Source organism: Trichoderma harzianum (assembly GCF_003025095.1).
Source record: "Trichoderma harzianum CBS 226.95 unplaced genomic scaffold M431scaffold_3, whole genome shotgun sequence".
In the NCBI taxonomy this organism is placed as follows: domain Eukaryota; kingdom Fungi; phylum Ascomycota; class Sordariomycetes; order Hypocreales; family Hypocreaceae; genus Trichoderma; species Trichoderma harzianum.
The window spans coordinates 1,539,000-1,562,990 of record NW_020209251.1 but is presented as its reverse complement, the minus strand read 5'-3'; the positions used below and the strand labels follow the sequence as shown (position 1 = coordinate 1,562,990).

The 23,991-nt window shown below is 50.9% G+C and overlaps 9 protein-coding genes across 9 annotated transcripts; 6 read left to right on the top strand and 3 right to left on the bottom strand.

The window, feature by feature from the left end:
• Window positions 1–29: 29 nt before the first annotated feature.
• Window positions 30–3,862, top strand: M431DRAFT_78149 (hypothetical protein; the record flags this gene model as incomplete). The annotated part of the gene is made up of 3 exons (XM_024922659.1): window positions 30–86; window positions 146–3,678; window positions 3,745–3,862. 3 exons carry the CDS (start codon window positions 30–32, stop codon window positions 3,860–3,862), a joined length of 3,708 nt encoding a protein of 1,235 aa, XP_024777481.1.
• Window positions 3,863–5,038: 1,176 nt separating this feature from the next.
• M431DRAFT_505368 (hypothetical protein) lies at window positions 5,039–6,858 on the top strand. Its single transcript, XM_024918630.1, has 3 exons — window positions 5,039–5,162; window positions 5,223–6,030; window positions 6,161–6,858. Exons 2-3 carry the CDS (start codon window positions 5,382–5,384, stop codon window positions 6,586–6,588), a joined length of 1,077 nt encoding a protein of 358 aa, XP_024777480.1. The 5' UTR covers window positions 5,039–5,162; window positions 5,223–5,381; the 3' UTR covers window positions 6,589–6,858.
• A 2,210-nt stretch (window positions 6,859–9,068) lies between these two features.
• On the top strand, window positions 9,069–10,967 carry M431DRAFT_78080 (hypothetical protein; the record flags this gene model as incomplete). The annotated part of the gene is made up of 3 exons (XM_024922648.1): window positions 9,069–9,497; window positions 9,583–9,745; window positions 9,808–10,967. The coding sequence occupies 3 exons, from the start codon at window positions 9,069–9,071 to the stop codon at window positions 10,965–10,967; spliced, it is 1,752 nt and encodes a 583-aa protein (XP_024777479.1).
• Window positions 10,968–11,535: 568 nt separating this feature from the next.
• M431DRAFT_77277 (hypothetical protein) lies at window positions 11,536–12,283 on the top strand (the record flags this gene model as incomplete). Its single annotated transcript, XM_024922555.1, has 2 exons — window positions 11,536–11,735; window positions 11,842–12,283. The coding sequence occupies 2 exons, from the start codon at window positions 11,536–11,538 to the stop codon at window positions 12,281–12,283; spliced, it is 642 nt and encodes a 213-aa protein (XP_024777478.1).
• Window positions 12,284–12,343: 60 nt separating this feature from the next.
• On the bottom strand, window positions 12,344–13,066 carry M431DRAFT_350265 (hypothetical protein). Its single transcript, XM_024914474.1, has 2 exons — window positions 13,007–13,066; window positions 12,344–12,934 (listed from the first exon to the last, which is right to left on the bottom strand). Exon 2 carries the CDS (start codon window positions 12,931–12,933, stop codon window positions 12,607–12,609), a length of 327 nt encoding a protein of 108 aa, XP_024777477.1. The 5' UTR covers window position 12,934; window positions 13,007–13,066; the 3' UTR covers window positions 12,344–12,606.
• A 521-nt stretch (window positions 13,067–13,587) lies between these two features.
• Window positions 13,588–14,985, bottom strand: M431DRAFT_78741 (hypothetical protein; the record flags this gene model as incomplete). Its single annotated transcript, XM_024922738.1, has 1 exon — window positions 13,588–14,985. The coding sequence occupies one exon, from the start codon at window positions 14,983–14,985 to the stop codon at window positions 13,588–13,590; it is 1,398 nt and encodes a 465-aa protein (XP_024777476.1).
• Window positions 14,986–16,760: 1,775 nt separating this feature from the next.
• On the top strand, window positions 16,761–21,022 carry M431DRAFT_492041 (hypothetical protein; the record flags this gene model as incomplete). The annotated part of the gene is made up of 4 exons (XM_024916968.1): window positions 16,761–16,999; window positions 17,075–20,102; window positions 20,158–20,496; window positions 20,558–21,022. 4 exons carry the CDS (start codon window positions 16,761–16,763, stop codon window positions 21,020–21,022), a joined length of 4,071 nt encoding a protein of 1,356 aa, XP_024777475.1.
• Window positions 21,023–21,113: 91 nt separating this feature from the next.
• Window positions 21,114–21,687, bottom strand: M431DRAFT_350229 (hypothetical protein). The gene has a single exon (XM_024914473.1). The coding sequence runs from the start codon at window positions 21,571–21,573 to the stop codon at window positions 21,205–21,207; it is 369 nt and encodes a 122-aa protein (XP_024777474.1). The 5' UTR covers window positions 21,574–21,687; the 3' UTR covers window positions 21,114–21,204.
• A 1,210-nt stretch (window positions 21,688–22,897) lies between these two features.
• M431DRAFT_79417 (hypothetical protein) lies at window positions 22,898–23,074 on the top strand (the record flags this gene model as incomplete). Its single annotated transcript, XM_024922811.1, has 1 exon — window positions 22,898–23,074. The coding sequence occupies one exon, from the start codon at window positions 22,898–22,900 to the stop codon at window positions 23,072–23,074; it is 177 nt and encodes a 58-aa protein (XP_024777473.1).
• Window positions 23,075–23,991: the final 917 nt, after the last annotated feature.

The window sequence follows — 23,991 nt, the reverse complement described above, 5'->3', positions numbered from 1 at the left end:
CTTGCCCAGGACCCCACCGACCAGAAATCATGTCTTCCCCCAGTATAGAACAGACAGAAGGCAGCGGGCCTGATGGCACTTCCATTGTGAGTTATCTCAGCAGCAGGTATGGATTAAGATACTAACGTTTTGTTCTTCCTTCCAGAGGCCCGTCTCCTCCCTCCTCGCCCGGTTTGAGAATATGAACAAAGCCGGCCCGTCGCAATCTCAATCCCAGCCCGCTTCCGCTTCTGCTCCCGCCCCTCAATCGCGGAACGTCTCGCCGGGGCCAAAGCCGGATAGGTTAAGAAACCTCAAGGCATCTTCAGACGCGACGCCTACGCCCATTTCCCCAATCACTCCCGCCAAGCCATCGAACCTGAAGGACCGAGCCTTTGTAACGGCTTCCCCTGCAAACCGAGATAGAGGGGCACCGATCCCACCGCCTCCCCTCTCTACACGGCCACCGCCTGTCGCGACGAAACCGCCAGTGCCCATTCACCCGCCTGCAGTTACAGTTCAGCCTCCTCTGTCACCCCCCAAAGGAGGCGCGCTGAATATTGCTCCGGGGGAGCAGTCACCGTTCCTAGATCCGGTTACCATATCCTCCGCCACGTCGAGCCGATCCCCTACGCCCCTCAGAATACCAAGTCGACCGCTTACTCCTACCGGCAACGGTGGTATCAGCGGTACCGCAACACCCCGATCGCCAAAGCAAGGGATTTCGAAGGCTCCATCACCACCGCCTCCCAGGCGATCAGCTGAGCTAAAGCGAGAGAAGGAATGGAAACCTGCGCCGCCACCGCCGCCCCCTGCTTCACGATCAGAGAGAACATTGATGCGAGCAGCTACTGGTGTTGAGACGAGAGGGAGATCGGCTACGAAAAGGCCTAGTCGATCACAGGAATCCTCTCCTTTTGGCGAGGCGAGAATCCCTGAAAAGGTGGAAGAGAACCCCCCCGAGTTGCCCGTGCGACCAAAGCTACCGCAGCAGAATGATGCGCCGAGTAGGACAAAGCAGATTGCAGGAGCATTTGAACAGCCAGCCCAGCCAGCCCAGCCAACAATTCGCCCTTCCTTGTCTGTGCGGAAGCCAGCACGCGAAGGAGAGCCTAATGGCCTTGCCAGGGCCCCCATCGCTCCTCAGATAACGGGCAGCGCTCGCCCTGCTTTGCCAGCACGACCTCAAACCACAGACATCCCCCCACAGCCAGTAGCGAACAATGGAATGAAACCACCCCCTAAACCGCCGCGGCCATCTGGGCCAAACAATGCGCCGGTTGCTACAGCTTCTGTTCCTGTATCACAACCTCCAGCTTCTAATGCGAATCGAGTTGTTTCCAATCCGAGTGCCCAACAATTATCACTCAAGGCGCATGGACGGTCCATGACAATGATGGAATTAGGGGCGGCCGATCATCTTGCTTCGGATGTTCGCGCCCCTCCGGCGCCTGCTGCAACTGCCGCAGTAAAACACTTTCCGATGCCTGTTGCAAATGAAGGGGCGGTTGGAGGAGTTGTGCCAAAATCCGACCCTCCAGCTCAAATCACAGCATATCCCGACAGCTCAAGCACTAACCGCCGACCTCCATTTATCAAAAAAGGTTGTTACGAGATCCAGCCAAAGTATGACCCTCGTCTTTTCGACGTGTGTGGCCAGTATGTCTGTACTACCGGCCCCTTGACTCGTGTTTGGAGTCTGCTAGATGGAGAGCAGATCGTCAGTCTGGCGCACACGGAGGGCGTCAAGGCCACTGCTGTGTCGTTCAAGCCCAGTGCAGACCCTGACCAAGAAGGTTCCAAGGTGTGGATTGGCACAAATCTGGGAGAGATTATGGAGGTTGAGATCCCGACACAACGCATACTGATTTGCAAAGCGGGTATTCATGGAAAGTCAGAAGTCACCAAGATATATCGACACTTGAATGAGATGTGGACTGTGGATGAAGGCGGCAATTTCCACGTCTGGGGCCCCGATAGCGATGGAGAACCAAACTTGAACAACCACCCGCACCAAACTTACAAGGTGCCTAAAGGCGAAACTTTCTCGATGGTGGTTGGGGATGAGCTCTGGCAAGCGACTGGCAAGCAGCTGCGGATATTTGCTCCCACTCGAGATAACCGCACTGCATTCCAGGTCCTGGCAAGGCCAATCACGGTGGAGGGTGCTGGAGATATTACTTCCGGAACGCTGATGAAAGGGTTCCCCGGTAAAGTCTTTCTGGGACACGTTGACGGGAAAATCAGCATATTTTCTACATCCGACTATTCTTGCAAAACGATTGTCAATATCAGCACGTGGAAAATCAATACGCTGGCTGGAGTTGGCCAGTACATGTGGGCAGGATATAACACTGGCAAGGTGTGCGTCTACGACGTTGCTCAGACGCCGTGGGTCGTATTGAAGGAATGGCAGGCGCATGACAGTACCGTTTTGAAGATGAAGGTGGATTTCGCCAGTGCATATCAGTTAGATCAGCTGCAAGTCGTGTCACTGGGTGCTGATAGTCGGATCAAGGTGTGGGACGGTATGCTGCAGGATGACTGGCTTGAAGACGAGATGAAGTCCAAGGATACGACATATTGCGATTTCGACGAGATAAAAGCGCTGATATTTACGTGGAATGCTGGAGCTTCCACCCCTCATAGTCTCCGGTACTCTGATGGCGATGCCACTTTTTTCCAGGACCTTTTGCAATCTAGCGGCTCTCCCGACATCTTGGTCTTTGGGTTCCAAGAGCTTGTAGACTTGGAGGACAAGAAAGCGACAGCAAAGCGACTTCTCAAGTCAAAGAAGAAGGAGGGGACGGACCAGGAACGAATGAGCCATCAGTACCGAGACTGGCGCGACTTTCTACTCAAAACGTTGGACGATTACATGCCGGCAGATCATCTATACCACCTTCTCCATACTGCACCCATGGTGGGACTGTTTACCTGTGTATTTGTCAAGTCATCGCTGAGAGACAGGATTACGCATCTAAGCGGCGCCGAAGTAAAGCGAGGTATGGGAGGGTTGCATGGAAACAAGGGCGCAGTTGCGGTTCGTTTCCAGGTGGACGACACATCTCTATGTTTTATCAACTGCCACTTGGCCGCTGGTCAGACACAGGCCAGCTCACGCCACAACGATGCGGCGGCAATACTCGAGGCCAACCTATTCCCCGTGGAAAGAGACACTGAGATTCGAATCGACACTTTCAGCGGCGGTGGAGATGGCTCCATGGTTCTTGACCACGAGCTTTGCATTCTCAACGGTGACCTTAACTACCGTATCGATACCATGTCGCGAGATACCGTGGTCAAGGCTGTAGAGCAAAACAATCTAGCCAAGCTTCTTGAGCGTGACCAGTTGCTTGTTGCGCGCCGCCGGAATCCAGCTCTACGGCTACGAGCATTCGAAGAACTTCCCATCACGTTTGCACCAACATACAAGTACGATGTAGGAACCGACACGTATGATACCAGCGAGAAGCGGAGAAGCCCCGCATGGTGTGACCGTCTCTTATTTCGAGGACGCGGCAGAGTACAGCAACTAGACTATAGACGGCATGAAGTGAGGGTGAGCGATCACCGGCCTGTCACCGGAGATTTCCGACTTTGGGTAAAGAAGATTAGACCAAAAGAGCGGGCGGCTGCGTGGATGCAGTGCCAGCAGGGATTTGAAGATGTGCGGCAGAAAGAGCTGGCAGAGGATAAGTAAGTGGTCACCAGACACTTCCAAAAATAAACCTCACGCAGCTTTACTGACTCGGGATACATTAGACTGCATTATCTGACACAAGTCTGTGGCTACGACGCGGCGACAAGCCAGAAGCTAATTCTAGAAAGAGCATCACGAAAACCACACAGGAGTCCTAGCAGAAGCAGGGCAGGGTACTAATTGGGATTCCCCTTTTCATCTATGTAATGTATCGTATGTCGAAGGGAAGCACATACGGCGGCGCTGGGCAGGTTTTGGTGGTATAAAAGAGACTGGCATTTGGCACACCCAAGACGGAGGCGCTTGAAACGATACGAAAGGGAAAAGGGATTTGCGGCAAGAGAACGGGGTCCAAGTTTTCTTTTTGGTTCAAAGGCGCAGAAAAAACAGCGAGATTCCGATGAAGGTTATGAAATTTTTATAGAAAGTCTGCATAATTTCTAGCGACTAGAGCGTTCCGGAAGGACAGAACAGACAGTTCGGGTGGATTGATGGATCTAGTTGGGTTTCCAAAGTTTGAGGACACGGTGTAGAGGTAGAACGAGGGTTTTTGTTTGGTTGATCTCATAAATAATAAATAAACAAGAGCAAATCATGGGCTTTCTTTGATATGGCTCTGTTGAGTTCCAGGAGCGAAGTGCTTGTACATTTGGTGATACATCGGAGAAATAACTGGATGCTTGGCTTTTGGGTTTCATACTTGTACTACCTCGGAGGATTTTTTGGTCATTGATTAAGAAACGGAAATTCGTCAAGGCAGATATCAGACTTGACCATTGGAGTCTCGGAGAGGATCCTGCCTCGCAGGGTAACACAGCTGTACAGCAGAGAGGACGAGGGTAAGATTGAAGGTTGTAGATGAGTGAGACGAATATTCCGATCAATCACGTCGTACGAAAGACTCTGTAGGAATGCAATACGAAAAACTACTCATACATGATAAGTCCGAAGTTTGGTGTCTTAAATACAGTTCAAGGACTGGGTAAAAAACTATGATAAAGAAAGATGTGAAAAGATGTGAAAAGACGTGATTATGAATATTGATGATGTCCGTACCCATGTACAGTCAGCATCCAGCAGAAACGAATACGAAAAAGAAGGCAGGTCAAAAGAAAAGGCGTGAGTGGCGTGGCCCGGAAGCGGTGCACGCCGAGACATTCGGAGGATGCAGGGGGGAAATTCAATGAAAGAGAAAAAGGTCGGAAAAGGGAAAAAAGAGAGACCACAGACGGCAATCTTATTCAGTGGAAATTGATAGCCGGGGCGGTCGGGATTCCGGGGGCCAAGCTTGGCTCAGGGCCAGATTTTTAGCATATCAGCTAGTTCGCGATAAATAATTCTTTGGGGTGTTCCCCTTTCTCCTCGAGTATTTTCCATTGTTGTTTTTTTATATCTCATCTTGTTAATCGTTTAATTGGTGAAGAAAAGAGTAAAGAAGAGAAGAAATATCGTGCTCATAATTTCTTTTTCTCGATTTTGCGTGAGTGAAGGGACGAGGAATCCTTCTTTGGGAGCAAGTCACTAAAAAAGGGGGCGTCAGCGTGTGTCTGTGATTGGCGATAAGCATTTCATTCATCAGCCTTTCATCTCAGTCAAACTTCCTTTCACCGACTTGCAGCTGTTGTGCGCAAAGCAAACTGTTTTCTTTGCAACACACCAACACGACATTCATCATCCGTCACACAAAACACAAAACACAATGGCTGCAACAACCTCAGAGGCGCCTCTGAAGACGCCCATCGCGGCGCCCACGCCAGACAGCAAGCCGGTGCCTCGGCCGGAACTCACGCCGGAGCAGCAGACCAAGTACGAGGCGCTGCTGGAAAAGGCCAAGGCCTTCACAGAGATCAAGTGCGACAAGGAAAAGGACAAGTCGGGCCCTCTGACGGACCGCGAGCTCGCCTGGCTGACGCGGGACTGCCTGCTGCGTTACCTGCGGGCGACCAAATGGTCCGTCGACGACGCGGCCAAGCGGTTGCTGTCGACGCTGGCGTGGAGGCGCGAGTATGGCATTGACGAGTTCACGCCGGACTACATCTCGCCTGAGCAGGAGACGGGCAAGCAGATCATCATGGGCTTCGATCGCCAGGGAAGGCCGTGTCAGTATCTCAACCCGGGCCGGCAGAACACGGACAGCAGCCCGAGGCAGATTCACCACCTGTTTTACATGGTGGAGAGGGTCGTGGACATGATGCCTCCCGGCGTCGAGATGCTGAGCTTGATGATCAACTTCAAGCCCAGCAAACAGAGACAGAACACTAGTGTGCCCGTGTCAACGGCCAGAGAGGTGTTGCACATTCTGCAGAACCATTACCCCGAGAGGCTGGGCAAGGCACTCATCATCAATGGTAAGTTTTGTGTGCCCACTCTTCTCACTCCCCTCTTCTCCATCATTTTTAAACCGAGTGTACCTTGGCGTAAAACCGAAATACGATAATGACAAAAGACCTTCAACTAACACGACTTCTTGTTCGACAGTACCTTGGCTGGTTCAGGGATTCTTCAAGATCATCACCCCCTTCATTGACCCCGTGACACGGGAAAAATTAAAGTTCAACGAGGACATGAAGCAGTACGTCCCGGCGGAGCAGTTGTGGAGCTCTGATTGGAACGGCGACCTGGACTTTGAGTATGATCATGAGACGTACTGGCCGGCCCTCAACGACCTCTGCAAGCAGAAGCGAGAGCAGAAACTCACGCGATGGGCGGCTGCTGGAAAGGCCATCGGCGAATCAGAGGAGTATCTCACGGGCGGCACAGATTTGAGCGTCACGGGATTCAAGTACACGACCAACGACAAGGACGTTTTGGAGAAGGAGCAGCAAGTAGACGCTGAGACAAGCGTGTTGGCGGAGAAGCTAGCAGGGGCCAATCTCGAGGAGGAGACGGTAGAGGCTCAGGCATAAACGAGCCAGAGAAAGCTATTGTCTTTGTTTTATTTTCGGTGAGACCAGCAACAAGTATTGGTTGGAAGGAAGGAATAGATTAATTGGGTTAGACGAGGTGATGTCAGTTAGCCATGACCTGCTGCATTATTTCGTTGTCACCGTCTGTTGAAGGCGAAGACTGTTGTTGTTGGCAGCTAGCTCCTAGGCCTATCATACATTAGTAGCAGCAGTATTACACATGACTACATAATAGATGGATACAGCAATGAGACTATCCCGTGTTACAGGGCACATACACACACTCGCACAAGTGATTGGGCATGATTCGTTCATTAGCCAAGGCGGTCTGGAAGGGGCCCGGGGGTCTGAATTAGGGCCAACAAGCAAAGCATGCTTAGCTCTGAAGATGAGGATTTGGACGCTGCATACCGACTTACATACGTGCATGTTAACACCTAGCGCTAGTGCTACGCATCCAGAGTGTCGACAAGGCCGGGATATGATGCGTGCGAGATGTCATTGGTACCAGGTATTGTCATGTGTCATGTAGGACCTTTGAGCGAGCCCGATGTAAGTTGATTCGCCGAACCGACTTCCCGGATCTCCCACGTCTGTACATTACTCATACACGTGTGCGAGATATGTCTTGTTGGGTGATGTGAACAGTCCGCTTGACAAAAAACATATAAATAGCAGGCAACGACCCAACAGACAAAGTCAGCATTATTGCACACACCCAGTCCCATACTCGTCCTCGCCGGGCGGGGATCCGCACCTGAGCCGCACAGCTTAGGCACAATCAATATGTATGTTGTATGTACGCCTGTGTTAGGTTCAGCTCACTGCTAAACGACGAAGAGAGAGCCTCCTATCAAGAGACGCCGCATTGCGCACGCGCAGCATTACAACCCGACCCGATATTGATACGTATAGTCGTACAAAAACGGTTGGATTCAATGCCAGCTTTTTCGCAATCCCGACCTGACTGAGCATTGTCGCACGGGCTGCAGAGAGTCTCGTGCTGCGTTGGGCGATACCGAAGCAAGCTCAGCTGCCGCTTACATTGGGTGAGCAGGCAAGCAAGCATGATTCTGACTAAAACTTGCAGTAAAGACGCCGTCTTTGATTGAGAGCCGCATCTGCCATGATAATTGTTTCGAGTAGCGCTGACACTGACTTTGCTGCAAGAGCAACGAGGCCCAACGTGTGAATCGTACTTGGGCAGGTCGTGAAAACCCCTGGCCCCCTAACCGACTTGGGCCACTATCCGCTGTTGGTTTGAGCAAAGGAACTAATAAAGGATGCCGCGCTGAAGATTTTGGCCTCTAGTACTCCCGTAGTGAACTTTTGGTTCAGGATTCGACTAAAGAGAGGCAATGATGACGACGCGCGGGACTACGCTCCCGTAGCGCCTCGCGTCTGTTGAGGCGGCTATGCACCCACTCGGACGTAGACGAACCGCCGCTATGTCGCATAATGTAAGGCCCGTAGGTGTAGGGCTTATTTGAGTCTTTGGAGGCCTTGCTCATAATGTGCCTTTCCAAGCCGGGGTCTCGTACACCCACTCCCCATCTCAGCTGTCGTTCTAAGATCGCTCATACTCTATTCGCCACCAACAGGCAGAATGTTGACGTAGGCGAACGCTGTGAACCCTTCATCTATTGATCTTCGATTCCTCTTTCTAGTCTCAAATAAGTCAAAGCAGAAAGGGAAGAAACAACGAAACGGCCCCCAACGTCAGGTCAGGCATTGATGGATATGCATGGCAGAGCCGCCGTCGTATTTGGTCCCAACAGTGACGCCCATCAGTGGGCGTCTAATACGGGATAATGCGATCACATATATCATGCGTCCGATCTAACATTGCTGCGTGGCGTTGGGCCCGAAAAGCTGCCCTACTGTACATGAATCGTAAGGTCGAGCGGCGGCATACTTGTAGCCGCTTCTCTGTTACCAACTGCATTGAATAGTTGCCCGCCATGTATATCTTTTTGAAAAATGGCCAGGCCCAAGTATTGTTAGTGTACCAAGGAACAACAGCTGTGCCATCTTTAAATAGGTCCGATACCCTTGGCCTCAGCTGCCGTGAGCATCTCCTCATCACAGTAGATTTTGTGACTCTTCCTCCTCCCGTATGACACATAACGACGCGTATTGGGGCGCGGTGAATCTGAAAGAAATTTGCCGCTACGGAGCTTTGCTTTCTTTTGTTCTCATCTAGCGTGCCTTTCGTTTGTCGTTGCAGACGCGGCACCTGATTAAATAGTCAGCGTCTCGCCGTCCGTTGAACATCAGTCTCTCTTTCACATAGTTTCACACTGACCATGACGTTTGTATCCATCGTCAACTCATTTGGTAGGATGAGTCTGCCGCCCATCTTTGGCACTCCCACCGCCAATGTATCAGCATTCAATGCATCATCTTTCCCCACCACCATCAGACCAGAGGATGGAGCGGGCGAGAGCAGCAGTCCGAACATTCCATTCTCTGCCGGTGGCATGATGGACACCATTCTCACAACCACTGGCCATGTATCGCCTCTGGCGCAACTCGTCGTCTTCTTTTATAAGCTGCTAGGCACGCAATTTGGCTTGGATCCGTCCATGGTGCTGGCCATTTTGGGATTCATATGGGGCGCATTAAAGATCGGGTCGCAGATTCACGATTACACCCAGAGATTTATTGACGATTATCTCATGTGCGCCATGTACATTTCCGAGGATGACCACATATATTTGCATCTGATGAAGTGGTTATCTCACCACCCCAGCATCAGAAACAACCAATACCTCATGGCCCAGACCGTCTGGAAGAGCGCCTGGGAAGAAGAAGAAGAGCTGGAAGATGCCTTGTTCTGGACAGATGGTGGCGAAGTTGGTGGTGGCAATAGGATGTACCTAAATTTCGCCAACCAAGCAGCCAGATCGGTAAGTATCAGGTTTCACTCTCATCTCGCTGTTTTGTAATAGCAAGAATGTAAACTGATTGAAAATATTTGAATCTTGCCAATAGAGTCCCAGGTTTGTTCCTGCTATGGGTTCAACAGCATTTTGGCACAAGGGAACGTATTTTCGAGTTCACCGAAAAAAGGAATCGTTTGTCAACACTCATTCCTGGGGAGGCCCAATGAAAGACCTAGAAGAGATTAAGGTTTCTTGCTTTGGTCGTTCCATCGGTAAGAAATTAAACCATGTTATTCTTGACTTGCCAGTTTTAAGCCTATTGACTCTCGTGCAGATCCAATCAAAGAGTTGCTCTCGGATGCCAAAGCTCTTTATTATAATGACACGCGCCAAAAGACGACTATCTATCGTCCCAGAGTCAAGGAGCAACGAAGGGACCATAACATGTGGCAGCAAGTAGCACGACGGCCCGTTAGACCCATGTCAACAGTTGTGCTCGACTCTGGCGAAAAGCATGATATTCTGGCCGACGTCAACGAATACCTGCACCCCTGGACGCCGCGGTGGTATGCATCTCGAGGTATTCCGCTGAGGCGGGGATATCTTTTCCATGGGCCACCAGGTACCGGAAAGACGAGCTTCTCTTTTGCGCTGGCGGGCGTGTTTGGCATCGACATTTATGTGATTAGCCTGCAGGACGCCGGCGTAAACGAAGAAGATCTAGCGACATTGTTCACCAAATTGCCAAGAAGGTGCATTGTTCTTCTGGAGGACATTGATACCGCAGGGCTAAAGCGAGATCTTAGCTCTGAGAGTGACGACAAGACGGAGGACAAGAAGAGTGAAGAAAAGGGCAAGAAAGACAAGAAAAAGAAGCACAAGAGTACGTCTGATACCAGCGACGGTGAATCGGAGAGCGAGGTTGAAGTAAAACCAAAGAAGAGAGCTTCCAGAAAGAGGGATGCCGGCAAGAAGAACCCCGTAGCTGTGGATGGCATATCTTTGTCTGGTCTCCTCAACGCTATCGATGGCGTTGCATCTCACGAAGGCCGCGTTTTGATCATGACAACCAATAAGCCCGAGGCTCTAGACGAGGCCTTGATTCGTCCCGGCAGAGTCGACGTCCAGGTGAAATTCAGCAATGCTAGTAGCGTTCAAGCTGGAGAATTATTCCATCGGATGTACGAGGCATCTCGTCATAATGAGACAAGCAAGAAGGCTATTGCGGAGGAGGAGGCAGACAAGTCGAACGAACAACCAGTGGCAAAACACGATACCGAAGAGCTGGAGGGAATCACAGCAGAGGAGATGAAGACGATCTCTGAAGAATTTGGACGGCGGATCCCAGAGGGCGTTTTCTCACCCGCCGAAATCCAGGGCTTCCTGCTCAAGCGCAAAAAGGTTCCGCGCCGAGCATTGGATGAAGTATCAGAATGGGTCGAAGCGACGATGCGACAGAAGGAGGCGAATTCCAAAGTCTCAACTGTGCAGTGAGCTTGACTGAGCGCGCTTAGAGAGCATAGCCAAGTAAGAAAAAGGCGTGGCAACAATTGTTTTCGTAATTCATGGGTCTCGTGTCATATTTCATAGTTCGGTGCTTCATTTCACGTCACGGGTATTTCGGTTGCTGTGATGGGTTCTGTGTTAGAGTCATTCGCCGGCATTTTTCTTGCATAGGCCACTTTTGTTAGTTTTTTTGTTAGGTGTTGTTTTGACCGCAATAATAATGCAATCCTGCTGAAAATCGGATGAATCAAGTGCAGTTGTAAAAAAGAAGCTGCTTTATAATGTTGTTGATGTAAGGGAGGCAGAGAAGGCGTCTGGTAGGCAGGTACGTCCACCCAAGGCAAGTACCTGTACGTACCTCTTTCCCAGTCAGCCAACCCCACGTCTGGAGCTCCGTGGATTGGAACTTGGCCTTGCATCGTCCATACAGCCGTCCATACAGCGAATCTAGCCTCAGAACCAACATCGCCGCCGCATCTTGCCCTCTCCCCGCCCAAGCGCCTTATTCTCGCAAAGACCCGACGGCAATGCGCCGCTATTTCATCCGGTAATCGCCATGTCGTCACTACCATCAGGCGCCTCCTCCGGCAAGGAGTCGGGCCTGCGCGTGCCCAGCAATGGCAAGACCATTTACCACCGCCCCATCAATCGCACCAAGACGTCGGAGCTCAGCCAGGCCAGCTTTGCTTTTCTCTTCTCCGAGATGGTGGCATATGCGCAGAAGCGCGTAAAGGGCATCCAAGAGCTGGAACACAGGTACGGCAGTCTCCCTTCCCTCTCCTCGTCCCTCTACCTCTACGCCGATATCAGAATCTTGCAAGGCTTGGCGACTGGGACTGACAGATGCTATTCAATGCTCCAGACTCAACGTTCAGGGCCACTCTATCGGCATCAAGCTTCTCGACCTCCTCCTCTACCGCGAACCTGTGCGCACGCAACTGCGACCCCAACACATTGTTGGTCTTCTCCACTTCATCAAGCAGAACGTATGGCAGCACCTCTTCGGCAGGCAAGCAGACAGGCTAGAAAAATCAACGGATGCGGAGAAGCCCGACGAATACATGATTATCGACAACGAGCCGCTGGTCAACCAATACATTAGTGTGCCCCGCGAAATGAGCCAGCTGAACTGCGCGGCATTTGTAGCAGGAGTTATAGAAGGGGTATGTGATGGTGCAGACTTTCCTGCCAGGGTAACAGCACATACGGTTGGGGAGGGGGAAATGTGGCCTGGAAAGACTGTGTTCCTGGTCAAATTCAGAAGCGAGGTGGTAGAGAGAGAAGCTTTCTTGGCAAAGACTTGATTTGGTGCTTGATATACAATCCAAGGATTGGGAAGACGGAGTTGTAAGAAGGCTACATGGGATGGAGTTATTGGAGTTGAGGGTTCAAGTCAGCAATCGTCCGTTTGATGGATATGCCGGTTCAGGGCTATTTCAAGCTGTGGGCAAATTTGATGTTTACATATCAACGATGTAGAAGAAATGTGCGATGAAAATCATTTATCATTCAATGCCCGATAGTCAAAGTTGATGTTTAGTTACCGTAACGCCGTGCCAATTCCCAGCCTTCATCATAGAGCTTCGCAGCCCGCGCATTCCTCATAATTCCACCGGGTCAAGTCCATTTACCGCGGCAGTCCCTTTGGCGCTTTGCTTGGCCCAGCGGCCTTGCTCTCTCGCCCGGGGCCCTTTCTCATCAGATCCGACAGGCCCAGATCCTTCCACGCGGGCTCCTTGACACGCTGCGTCGCGCGCTGGATTCCAAAGGCTGCGTGCTGATCAGGAACAACATCGTCCTCGTCCTCTGGGTTGATGGGACGGTGCTGAGGCGGGACGTAGATCTCATCGTCGGGGAGTTTGTCCTTGCAAAAGTCCTCGAAGAGATCGGCGTCACCAGAGCGGTGCATGTGCACTTGGGTGAAGCATGAGTCTTTGTTCTGGCAGAGAGACATTGTGCGCGTCAGTTGAGTTGTTGTCTTGGGTACCTAGGACAAATATGCCGTAGTATGAAATCTCACGTACCATGATGTAGTATGCGGAATGAGAAGATATACGGATAAGGTGTTGGGATCTGAGTGTTGATGCTTCAGGAAAGCATGTGTTCGGAGGAAGTACAAGCTAAGGTACGGACATGACCCCTTGGCTGTTGTGGGGCCACTCTGTAAACACAGTCATTCATGCAATGGCGCCCATTTTTATAAGGTGTCAAATATGCAACTGAGACAAGCTATTATTAATTGAATGAGCAATTATTATTTACTTAATAAGAGATTTGTTGGAATAATCATTCGTTCTAATATAATTTACCTTTGGGCGCGTGAATGTGCTGGCCTTGAAGATGGAATTGCACTCTCCGTCATGATAGTTGAGCTCGTATGCAGTATTGCCTATAGGCTATCTATATAGCTTATAACACATCATAAACTATAAAATCTTCACAATGAAAGTTTTCACATGACGAAGAATCTGAAAAGACTTTTCTAAGGAAAACACCGCTCATTTGCTCAATCTAATCTACATACTATCGTCTATCGCATACTTCCCATCGCATCACAAATCCAACTCACATCCCATCATACAAGTACACTCGGTTCCTCCGCTTAAACTTACAAATACTTCTCATGCACACGAACCATCTTCTTGTTGACAAACTCGTTGAATCCAAGATCAGCCAGTTCTCTGCCAAAGCCCGAGTTCTTAACACCTCCGAATGGAGTAGCGGCGGTAGCGTTCATGTGGGAGTTGATGAATACCATGCCAGTCTCAATCTGCGCAGCAACTTTCTTGGCGTGCTCAATGTTGGTAGAGGCAACAGCACCGCCCAAACCATATGGGGTTGCATTGGCCAGCTCGATGGCCTCCTCTTCGGTGTCGACAACGTACAAAGAGGCTACAGGTCCAAACGTCTCTTGAAGGAAGAGCGGGTTCTCTCTCGAGATGTCTGTGATGAGCGTGGGTTCAACGTAAGCACCAGGACGGTCGATCCTCTTTCCACCAACCACAACCTTCGCACCGGCAGCCTTTGCCTCTTCGATTTGGCGCAGAATGTTGACTACGCCGGCTTCAGCGAAGAGGGGTCCGACAGAGGTAGACCTGTCCCTAGGGTCACCAATCTTCATGTTCTTGATAAGCTTGACGAAAGCCTCCTTAAACTTCTCGCCTCGCTCACGGCCAACGATGATATGACGCTTCAGAGCTACGCAGACTTGGCCCATGTTATCCATTCTGCCGTCGAATGCGATCTGGACGGCCTCGTCGAGATCCGCGTCCTCGAGGACGATAAAAGGGTCTGAACCACCGAGTTCCAGAACGACCTTCTTTAGGTTGCGACCAGCTCGTTCTGCAACGGCCTTGCCAGCCCTTTCACTGCCCGTCAAAGTCACTCCTCTGACGCGGAAGTCGTCGATGAGGGTCTCGATTTGAGGAATAGTGGCGAGGATGACCTGGAATACACCAGCAGGGGCTCCAGCCTGGAGGAAGAGCTTCTCCAGATAGAGTGCGGACTCCGCCACACAGTTGGCTGGCTTGACAAGGGCTGCATTACCAGCAGCCAGCTGAGGAGCCACAACACGGATGACCTGATAATAGGGAAAGTTCCATGGCTCAATAGCGAGAATCACACCAACAGACTCTGAGACAACCTCAGCACCAGGGACGCCGGGGCAGGGAACAGGTTTCAAAAACTCTTCGGCATTCTCGGCGTAATACTCGAGGATGTCGCAAATGTAGTCGACCTCCCCTTCCATTTGTGCAATCGCCTTGCCCATTTCTGTAACAGCTATTTCGACCATTTCCTTCTTGTTCTGGCGGATCAAATCGGCCACTTTGCGGAGAATCTTAGTCCGTTCGTGTACCGGGGTGGATTTCCAGACTTTGGTGTAGGCATTATGCGCCTTGTCGATGGCAGCAGAAATCTGTTCGTCGGTGGCAGTAGGGAATGTCTTGAGATGCTTGCCATTGCTGGGGTCAATGACCTTGTACTCTGTCAAGCTGTGTTGAGACATTCTGGATTCTGTTGGTTTTGGTAGATGAGTGATCTGTAGAAGCTGTTTGATGGTTCTTCAAAAGTTGAACGTTGAAATTGGATGTAAGATGATTTTATGTTTTTTCAAAAATTGAATATTGAAATTGGGGCTGAAACTTGAGATGCTTTTTTTTGGATTGATGTTTGCTTTTGGATTGAGGTTTTGTTCTTTGGATTGATGTTGCTTGCTGGTGAGATGATTGTTGTGATTGAGAAGGTCAACATCTCTCCATCATCGTGGCCTTATATAGATATTCTCTTCCACCATGAGAAGAGGATTGCCGTCTACCTCGGTTTCGGGTACGTACCCCAGTTCCACCTCTCCCACTGATGTCCGAGCCTTAGAAAGAAGCATATCTGCCATGTGTCAGATGGTCTGCATCACGTAGCACTCCAACGCCTGACGGAAAGACCCTGACGGAAAGAAGGTTAGAAATCCACCCAATATTGGTTATTGTACGGAGTAAGCGAGATACGCGACTCCACCGGGGCGAGACGGTACTTCCCGGCCCCACCACCGACAGACCCTGAGACTTTGATTTGGCTCTGTTCGCATCTGCTCCGGATTCCCGCAAACGAGCTGGGTTGGATAGAAAGGTTCCGGAGTGGCTCGGAGCAGCTACAATGGGATAAACTAGCCCCATTGACGTCTCATTAGATAATTTTGCTGACCAATATGTCGAGGTTGGAATAGCTCGGGCGGCGCGTGTATCTTGGGCGTAGTCTTCTCCGAGCGTCTCCGTGAGGCGAGCCCACGGCAAGTTCCAGGCAATGGGCAGATCATGCGTATGCCTTTTCTCAGCAGAAATGACAAATGGACCCCGGATTTTTCACAAATGTTAAAAATTGATACATCACTTGACCCCATGGGGATGGTCATACATGGAGTTGACGTATGTGGGTTAACCTAAATGGCGTAGAAGAGGCGGAAGAAGCCTACGTGTGCTGATTAAGTTGAGCGTCAAGAACGGAGAGATCATGTTAATTGAATAGAGCCTGTCAGGTGAATTGTTCCAAAAGAATGCATCTAGTATTTCGAGGATGACGTATAATATTGTATAGACTCATTCTCTTTCTTTTCTTTTCCTCCTCTTCTCCCACTCTTCCTATTATTGCTTTCATTCACAGTGTCTTCCATAGTAAATTGGGCGCTGAAGCAGCGTAAACATACGAGTATAAGCACTGGCAGCATTCATTCGCGGTGCTCCATTCACTGGGTCCGAGCTTGATGACTCAGCTTGCGTGCATCTAGTTGCCTGCACGTATCAGATAGCACAACATGCAGCAATCAGTTGGCAGTCATGGCAACAAGCTGGATCAAAGGAATTGCAATCTTGAGCAGCATCAAAGCAGAAGCTGGCTAATTGGATAAATTCCCGATTGCTCTCCATCTCTTTGTAAAGTACTTACCAAGGTATGAACCTATGCCGCGAGATACGACCCTGCCTTTGTACTGTCTGTGTTACTAACGGGTAGCTCTAGTGGGGAGCAGCGCTCGCTCTGACGTTCTACAGGCATCTTTGTCACCTACGGGCTCCCCCGCCTGCCTGGAGCTTGACCCCACCACCAACTCAAACATCACGACCTTGAATCTAGCCTCTGGTCTGGTCTCTCATCTCTGACCTGTAAACCTCCGATCTTCGACCTTTGTCAAGGCTGCTTCAGCCCCCGAGACTCCAGCATCAACCGCCTGTGAGCTCCAGGTAGATGTGCTGATCCGGCATCTCTCCGCTTACAAAGACGAGGAGCATCACCATGGCCAACAACGCCGCCAACGCCGCCACGCCACAGGCCGTCATAGGCCATGTGCAAAAGCTAGGCGATGCTGACCCCGACTTTCGCTTCATGTCCCTCAACGACTTGCTGCAGCTGCTTACGACTGCCCGAGATGACTTCCTCCAGCACGACTATAACATCGCCGCAAGAACCGTCGATGGCATCATCAAGACATTGGACGATCAGAACGGAGAGGTGCAGAACCTAGCCATCAAGTGGTATGTTTAAACTTTAAGCCCTACGCCTGTCATTACAACCGTGAAGTGGCTAACGCTCGTTCCACCGACTTGTAGCCTTGGGCCGCTTGTTGGCAAAGTCCCGACCCCCATCATTGCCCCGATGATCGACAAGCTGTCGTCACTGAAGCTCAAGAACTCCGTCGACACCGCTGTGCCTGCTCTGGCGCTTCGAGCCGTCATCACCGCACTTCCTCGACCGATCCCAGGCATTCCGAGTACCCCTGGTGTTCAGGAGGCATACAACGCCGTCAGCCGTGTGCTGATTCCACGGCTTATTGGTCCTGGACCCCTAACACGAGTTCCATCGGCAGCCCGAATCAATCTCCCTACGGTACCAACAGGGCTGCTGCAGGATGATAATGGCGTGAACGCTGAGGCAGTCGATGTCCTAGTAGAAGTTGTCCGATGTTTCGGCCCTTTACTGCAGCAGGTTGAAGTTGAGGCAATGCAAGAGGTTGTCTTGCAGTTATTGCAAGGCGATAAGGCTACATCTGTGGTAAAGAAGAGGGCCGTTGTCGCTATATCTATGCTCGCTGTCTATTTATCCGATGCACACCTGGAAGATGTCATTAATCGCATCACTGCTGGCCTGTCCGAGTCCAGCATCCCCCCCGTCACACGTCGCCTCTACATTTCTATAATGGGCAGCATGGCCCGCTCAATCCCTCCTAGATTCGGCGTACATCTTCAAAAGACAATGTCTTTCATTCTAGATGCCCTGTCCGAGTCAGAACTCGAAGAGCACCTAGAAAAGATTAGCGATGGCGATGACTTGGGCCCAGAGTTCAACGAGATCCGCGAGACTGCCCTCGTCGCACTTGAGGCATTCCTGGCTTCGTGCCCACAGGAGATGCGGCCCTTTACGGATGCTTCCCTCGCTGCTTGCTTGCGATATCTGAAATATGACCCCAATTATGCCGTCGATGACGACGAGGAGATGGATGTCGATGAGGAAGAAGAGGAAGACCAGGACGATGAATTCGAAGACGACGACGGATTCGAGGATGACGACGACGATGCCAGCTGGAAGGTTCGCCGCTGCGCTGCAAAGGCGATATACACCCTCATCTCCACCCGCGGCAGTGGTGATCTTCTGGATAACGGCGTATTATACAACCAGGCGGCCCCTAACCTTGTGAAGCGTATCGAGGAAAGAGAAGAAAACGTTCGTCTCGAAATCATCTCTGCCCTGTCTTTGCTCATTCGCAAGACTGGCGAAGGCCTTCACACGGTGGATCTAACCCGTGATGAGTATGAGCCTGAAATTGTCTCCCAGATGCCTCTCAGTCGAAAGAGGAGAAGACAGAGTAGCGCCGGGGGATCAAGCGCTGCCAAATTCATGGCTGGCACCGGCATCACATCACTTGCTGCTGAGAAAATCCCCTCCCAGGGTCCACGAGCGGACCTCTCCAAGATTACGCCCACGATTGTTAAAGCTGCGACGAAGCAATTGAGAGGAAAGACGGTCCCAACGAAGCAAGCCATCATTAGCATGCTGGACGACTTAGTGTCTGTTCAGCACGGTGGCCTCGTTGAGTTCTTCCCGGAAATTATCGGTCCCATCATCGAAGCAGTCAAGACGACTGGCACGAGTTCAATCTCGTCTTCTCTTGCGGCAGCGGGAGGTTCTGCTTCGGCTACCCCAAGCACCTTGCGCGTCGCTTCATTGAAGCTTATCAGCGATATTGCCAAGACACATTCATCCTCTGTATTGCAGCCATATCTTAGCAAGGTTGTTGCTGGAGTGGCGTCTGCCGTTCATGACCGCTTCTACAAAATCTCAAGCGAGGCCATTCGCACCTCGGAAGAGCTGGTTAAGGCAATTACTCCCCCTCGATCACGAAACGGTGGTTCGAAGTTCAAGGATGACCTGGATAAGCTCTACGAAGTCATCGTCGACCGTGGCTCTGCCAATGATGCTGACGCAGAGGTTCGACAGCGTGCTATCCATGCTCTAGGAATTCTTATTTCCAGGACATCTGGCTCAGAGGCATCCGGCCTTCTATCGGCCGAAAAGCGCACATTCGCCTTGAATATTATTCAAGAGCGGCTGAGAAATGAGACAACTCGTCTGGCTGCGGTACGCGCTGTTGACAACGTTGCTGCATTTGCGGTATCGCCTGACCAACTGGAGCAAGCGTGGGTCCAAGATGTCGCTCTTGAGCTCTCAGCTCAGCTGCGAAAGGCAAACCGGTCTCTGCGAGGCTCCAGCATTCAGGCCCTCAAGCATCTTGTTCTCTCAAAAGCTACTCAGGGCAAGCTAGAACCAGCTACTATCCAGGGAATAGTGTCGGCGTTGCTACCCACCATCAAGAACAGCGATACACATCTCCTCGGCCCAACTTTAATCATTCTCGGCAACATGGTACAAGGACATGCGAACTTGATTATCAACGACGAGATGATTGGTGCACTCTGCCAGCTGCTGAAATCCCACTTTGCCAACATTGTCCTCGACCAGCTTCTCGACTTGATTAGTCGAGTCGGCGAGAGTGGCGCTGGTGAACCCCTTATGCAAGGCCTTCTGAAGGACGTGAGCGTTCAGGGAGACCCGATTGTTGTGGGCAAGGTGATTGGCACTCTGCTTGTGACGGGCGGTACCTCGGCGGGCGTTTCTCTTGATAGCTTCGTCACGGAGCTTCACGGCAGCACGCAGCGCGGAGACGACGCTGGTGTAAGCCTCGCCCTCGCTGTTTTGGGAGAGTCGGGCATGAGGCTTGGGGCTAAGTCACCTCTTCAGCCTCAGTTGTTCTTGGAGCAATTCCATGCAGAGCCAGACAAGGTGTCGCTGGCCGCTGCCATTGCACTCGGTCGAGCTGGATCTGGAAACGTGCCGGAATATCTCCCAGTCATTCTCAAGACAATGGAGGGTGGGGGCAACACGCAATACTTGCTTATCCAGTCCATCAAAGAGATTCTACAGTCAATTTCGTCACAGTCCACCGATCTCCAGACTTATGCCAAAGCCATCTGGGATCAGCTTATTGGAGCATCGCTGAATGCTGACAACAAGATTATCTGCGCCGAGTGTGTCGGCCGCCTGGCCACACTGGATCCTGCAACGTTTATGCCCAAACTCCAGGTAAGTCTAGCATAGTTTACGAGTGGGGTTTCACAAGTTGCTAATGTTACGTTAGACGCTCTTGAAGGATGAATCATCAGGCATTCGAGGCATGGCAGTTCAGGCTATCAGGTACACGCTCCCAGAGAGCGATGAGACGTTTGACGCAATGCTCAGAAATGTCCTCATTGAAATGCTCTTGACAATGCTGCAAGACTCGGACATGGAAATTCGACGCCTGGCGATGACGACGCTGAACTCGGCGGCTCACAACAAGCCAGATCTTATTCTGCCTCACCTGGGCGAACTACTGCCTTTCGTGCTCAGTGAGTCAGTAATCAAGAAGGAGCTTATCCGGGAGGTCATGCTAGGCCCCTTCAAGCACAAGGTCGACGACGGTCTGGAAGTCCGCAAGGCAAGTAGATTACATCATTGCACGCAATTGTTGCATATCGCTGACACTAGGCTGGATACAGAGCGCATACGAGACCCTCTATGCACTGATGGAGACGGCTTTCACCCGGATCAACAACATTGACTTTTACGACCGAGTTATCGCTGGTCTCAAGGATGACAACGATATCCGCCAGCTTTGCAATCTGATGGTTACCAAACTCATTGTCATCGACCCCGATGAGACGGCACGCCGCCTGGACTCGATTGCCGAAGCCTACCGTGGCGTCCTCTCCATCAAGCTCAAGGACAATGCCGTCAAGCAAGATGTAGAGAAGCAGGAGGAAACCAACAAGAGCATATTGAGAGTGACGCTTCTCCTGGGAGACAAGATGAAGGCGATGACTGGAAATGCCGGTGCGGCTACTAGCAACGCGGCAGCAGCGGGCGCGTGGACAGGTTACTGGGAGTGGGCGAACAAGGAGTTTGATCGGCAACTTAAAGGTCTGCGAGAAGAGAGCAGCCAGCTCCACACGAGGACGCTCTGAAGAGAGTTTGAGTGGATGGAAAGAGGATCAGCAGGCCAATAGGGAGAAACGGACGCACAATGCGGTGTAACCATGGCATTCTGCCTTACGGCACAGGCTCATGGCCCATTAAAAATATGCATGTTGGCTCTAGGTTTCTTTACTCGTACATTACGGCTATGGCATGTAGCAGCAGTAGCAGATTAGAAAGGGAAAAAAAGACTCATTTGACTAGGAGATATATCCAAGGGTCCAGGGGCCTGGTTGGCTGGGTACGGGTTGCAGGGCCATGAGGCATCCACAACGCTGATGCGGACCGGTTGCAGATAGATCCGCTTGACAGGCCAGATACTCGGTCGAAGGCATCTCTCCTCCAATCCTCCTATGAGCAGCTCCGCAGGATCCATCCATCTCGTCGAGGCGACATGCAGGCGTTTGTTGGACAGGCACACACAGCTCGGTGTAGCAGCACTAATAATAGTAGTACGATACAGCCCTCGCATGCGAAAGAATGAAACCCCCCCAGATGATGATGGTGGTGAGAAGGGATGATTACTCGTATCGTACAGCATATCTCAGCAAAGCAAAGCAGCAAGGGGTTTTCCAAATCTCTCCAATCTCAAAGAGGCATATACTCGTATGTCGTAGCGAGAGTGCGGGGAAAAAGCGGCTAGGTAACGGTAACCTTTCCCTCGTACATTAGTTATTGATTACCGTCATTGTCTTTTGAACTACACTACAGTAGACTAGAATCTTATACGCAGCAGGCACTAAGGCATCTGGGTAAGGTAGTTCGCATGTCAGTGCGTTGCGTTGCTTTTCGATCCCTCTCGTCCGTGCTGGGTCTTGGGGTCCTTGAGTAGTACCTTAGTAAATACTACAGGTACTGTACGGAGGAAGGCCGCAACGTAGTAATGCATCTTATGGCGTGCATTTCCGGCGGGTCCCTCTTTGAGCACACGAGATTTCGTGGGATTTTGAATGACGCGGGTTTGCCTAATGGAGCAGGCAAAGGAAGCGAGTGAGTGGCAAGGTCGCATTGCTTGAAGATTACCTATTGTACAATCGAGGTTTCGCAACATCAGACGAAAGTAGGATACTCACTACTCTAGGTACCTAGTAGGTATTACGAATAACTTTGCAAGGCTCCATCCCAGCATTCCCATGGCGCTGCATCAGATGACGTCCAAGGGCCTTGTCTTGTCTCTTTTAACTTGTCTTGTGCATGACCTTGGAGCTGGGGGGGGGGGGATTAGTTACATACCGTAGTCGAGCAAGGCAAAAGAGCAAAAATGATACCTGTCACTGCCGGGCCTACCCAATATTGATTGATACATGGATTGGCGCGCGGGCGGAGTTTGTTGGCAGAGCGAGGCGAGACAAGGGTCGGCGATTGGCCGGCCCGCCTGGAAGGGAAGCCAAAAAAAAAGCGAGGTTCTGCAGACAGACTATGATGATAACGGGACTGGGGGTATGTTGGTTTTTGCCTGGATGCATGCAGCGTCTCGTCCGGCAGCGGCCCTAGAGCTAGAGGCGAGAGACAATGCAGGACTTCTGGGGCGACAATAGACGAGCTGGAAGTTGAATGGCCGATGTGGGCGTGGGCGTCTGTGTGGCTTTTGCGCCCGCATTGTGTGTGTGGATGGGAGAGCTGGGTTGGTCTGGGTATAAAAGAATGAGGCGTGCCCGCTTGGGTGGAATGCTTTGTGTTTCTCTTTTCTTGTATAAATACCATTCGTGTATCTCTCCAATTCTCTTTTCCTGACTCGACTCCGTCATATACATATACAGATATATACTACCAAGTACCTATATATTGATTGCTGCTCATCGTTGACCGGCACTTGCACGAGACAAAAGAAACAAATCACATACACACATACACAAACATCAGCCATGGCCCGACGAACCATTTACCTCGACGCCCTCAACGACACCACCTCCAAAGGCGCTGCAGGCGAGTCCAGTGGCATCCTCACATTCTTCAAGGGCGTCGTCCGAGAGGCTCAGACCTGGGTCTCCCGCAGCGGACCAAGCGTCAAGGCGCCAACAATTGAGAAGCAGGCATTATAAAGAGGACCATGCATTGGCTTCACATGAGAACCTTTTCTGTCTTTTCCGTTTTCTTTTTGTTTTACACCCCCCCATTGATATCCATCGGCGATGACTGTTCGGCGATGACCTGCATTCGCAACCATCACCACAAAGGGCAGTCCATCTTGTCAGAAACGTAAGCACACAGGATCAACACGGCTGAAGCCTACTTCCTGTGAAACGACACACGTTTCTTTCTCTCGTTTCTGCTGGCCACATTTGGTCTGGAGTTCTAGGGCGCTGGGCTTGAGCATTTTCGCATCACTATGACTCATGGCGAGGCTATGGGATTCTCATCTTGCATCTTGTCACTTTTTTTTTCCTATCCTACTTTTGGTTTTACGGCATCTTCAGGCATTGGATCCTGTGGTGTGAGGAGGCGTCTTTCGTGGAATTAGCAACATCGACAACTGCATCTTGTCATTTGGGTGGACCCCTGAGCAATGAAGCTGGGATTTTGTATTCAGCGAGTTTTTGAATGTACGGCAATGATATGAATCAGAATGAATCATTTGTGTTTTCTCATAAAATCGTCTTCCATCTCTTTGAGTGCCAACGTATGTTTGCGGATCTTGAGATCCACAATCCTAGAGGATTCGGCAGATAACAAGATGCCCATTCGGAGCATGAGAGAGATATCAAGCACGGTTATTTCGTGTGCAGTCTCGGGGCATTTAGCCATAATTCAGAGACACTTATTGCCAAGAATAAATGAGTTTGCCATGCATGAGTTGTCGACATGTTGTACTACATAATGGTTGCAGTAGATGTCAATGCGTGGTTGTGCCCTGCAGGAATCGTGCTTGTCAGGGTGTGATCCGAAACCCACCATTGCAACCAATGAGTGTTGTTGGTCATAGCACTTGATTGCGGGTATATGCGATTGTCTGTTTCTG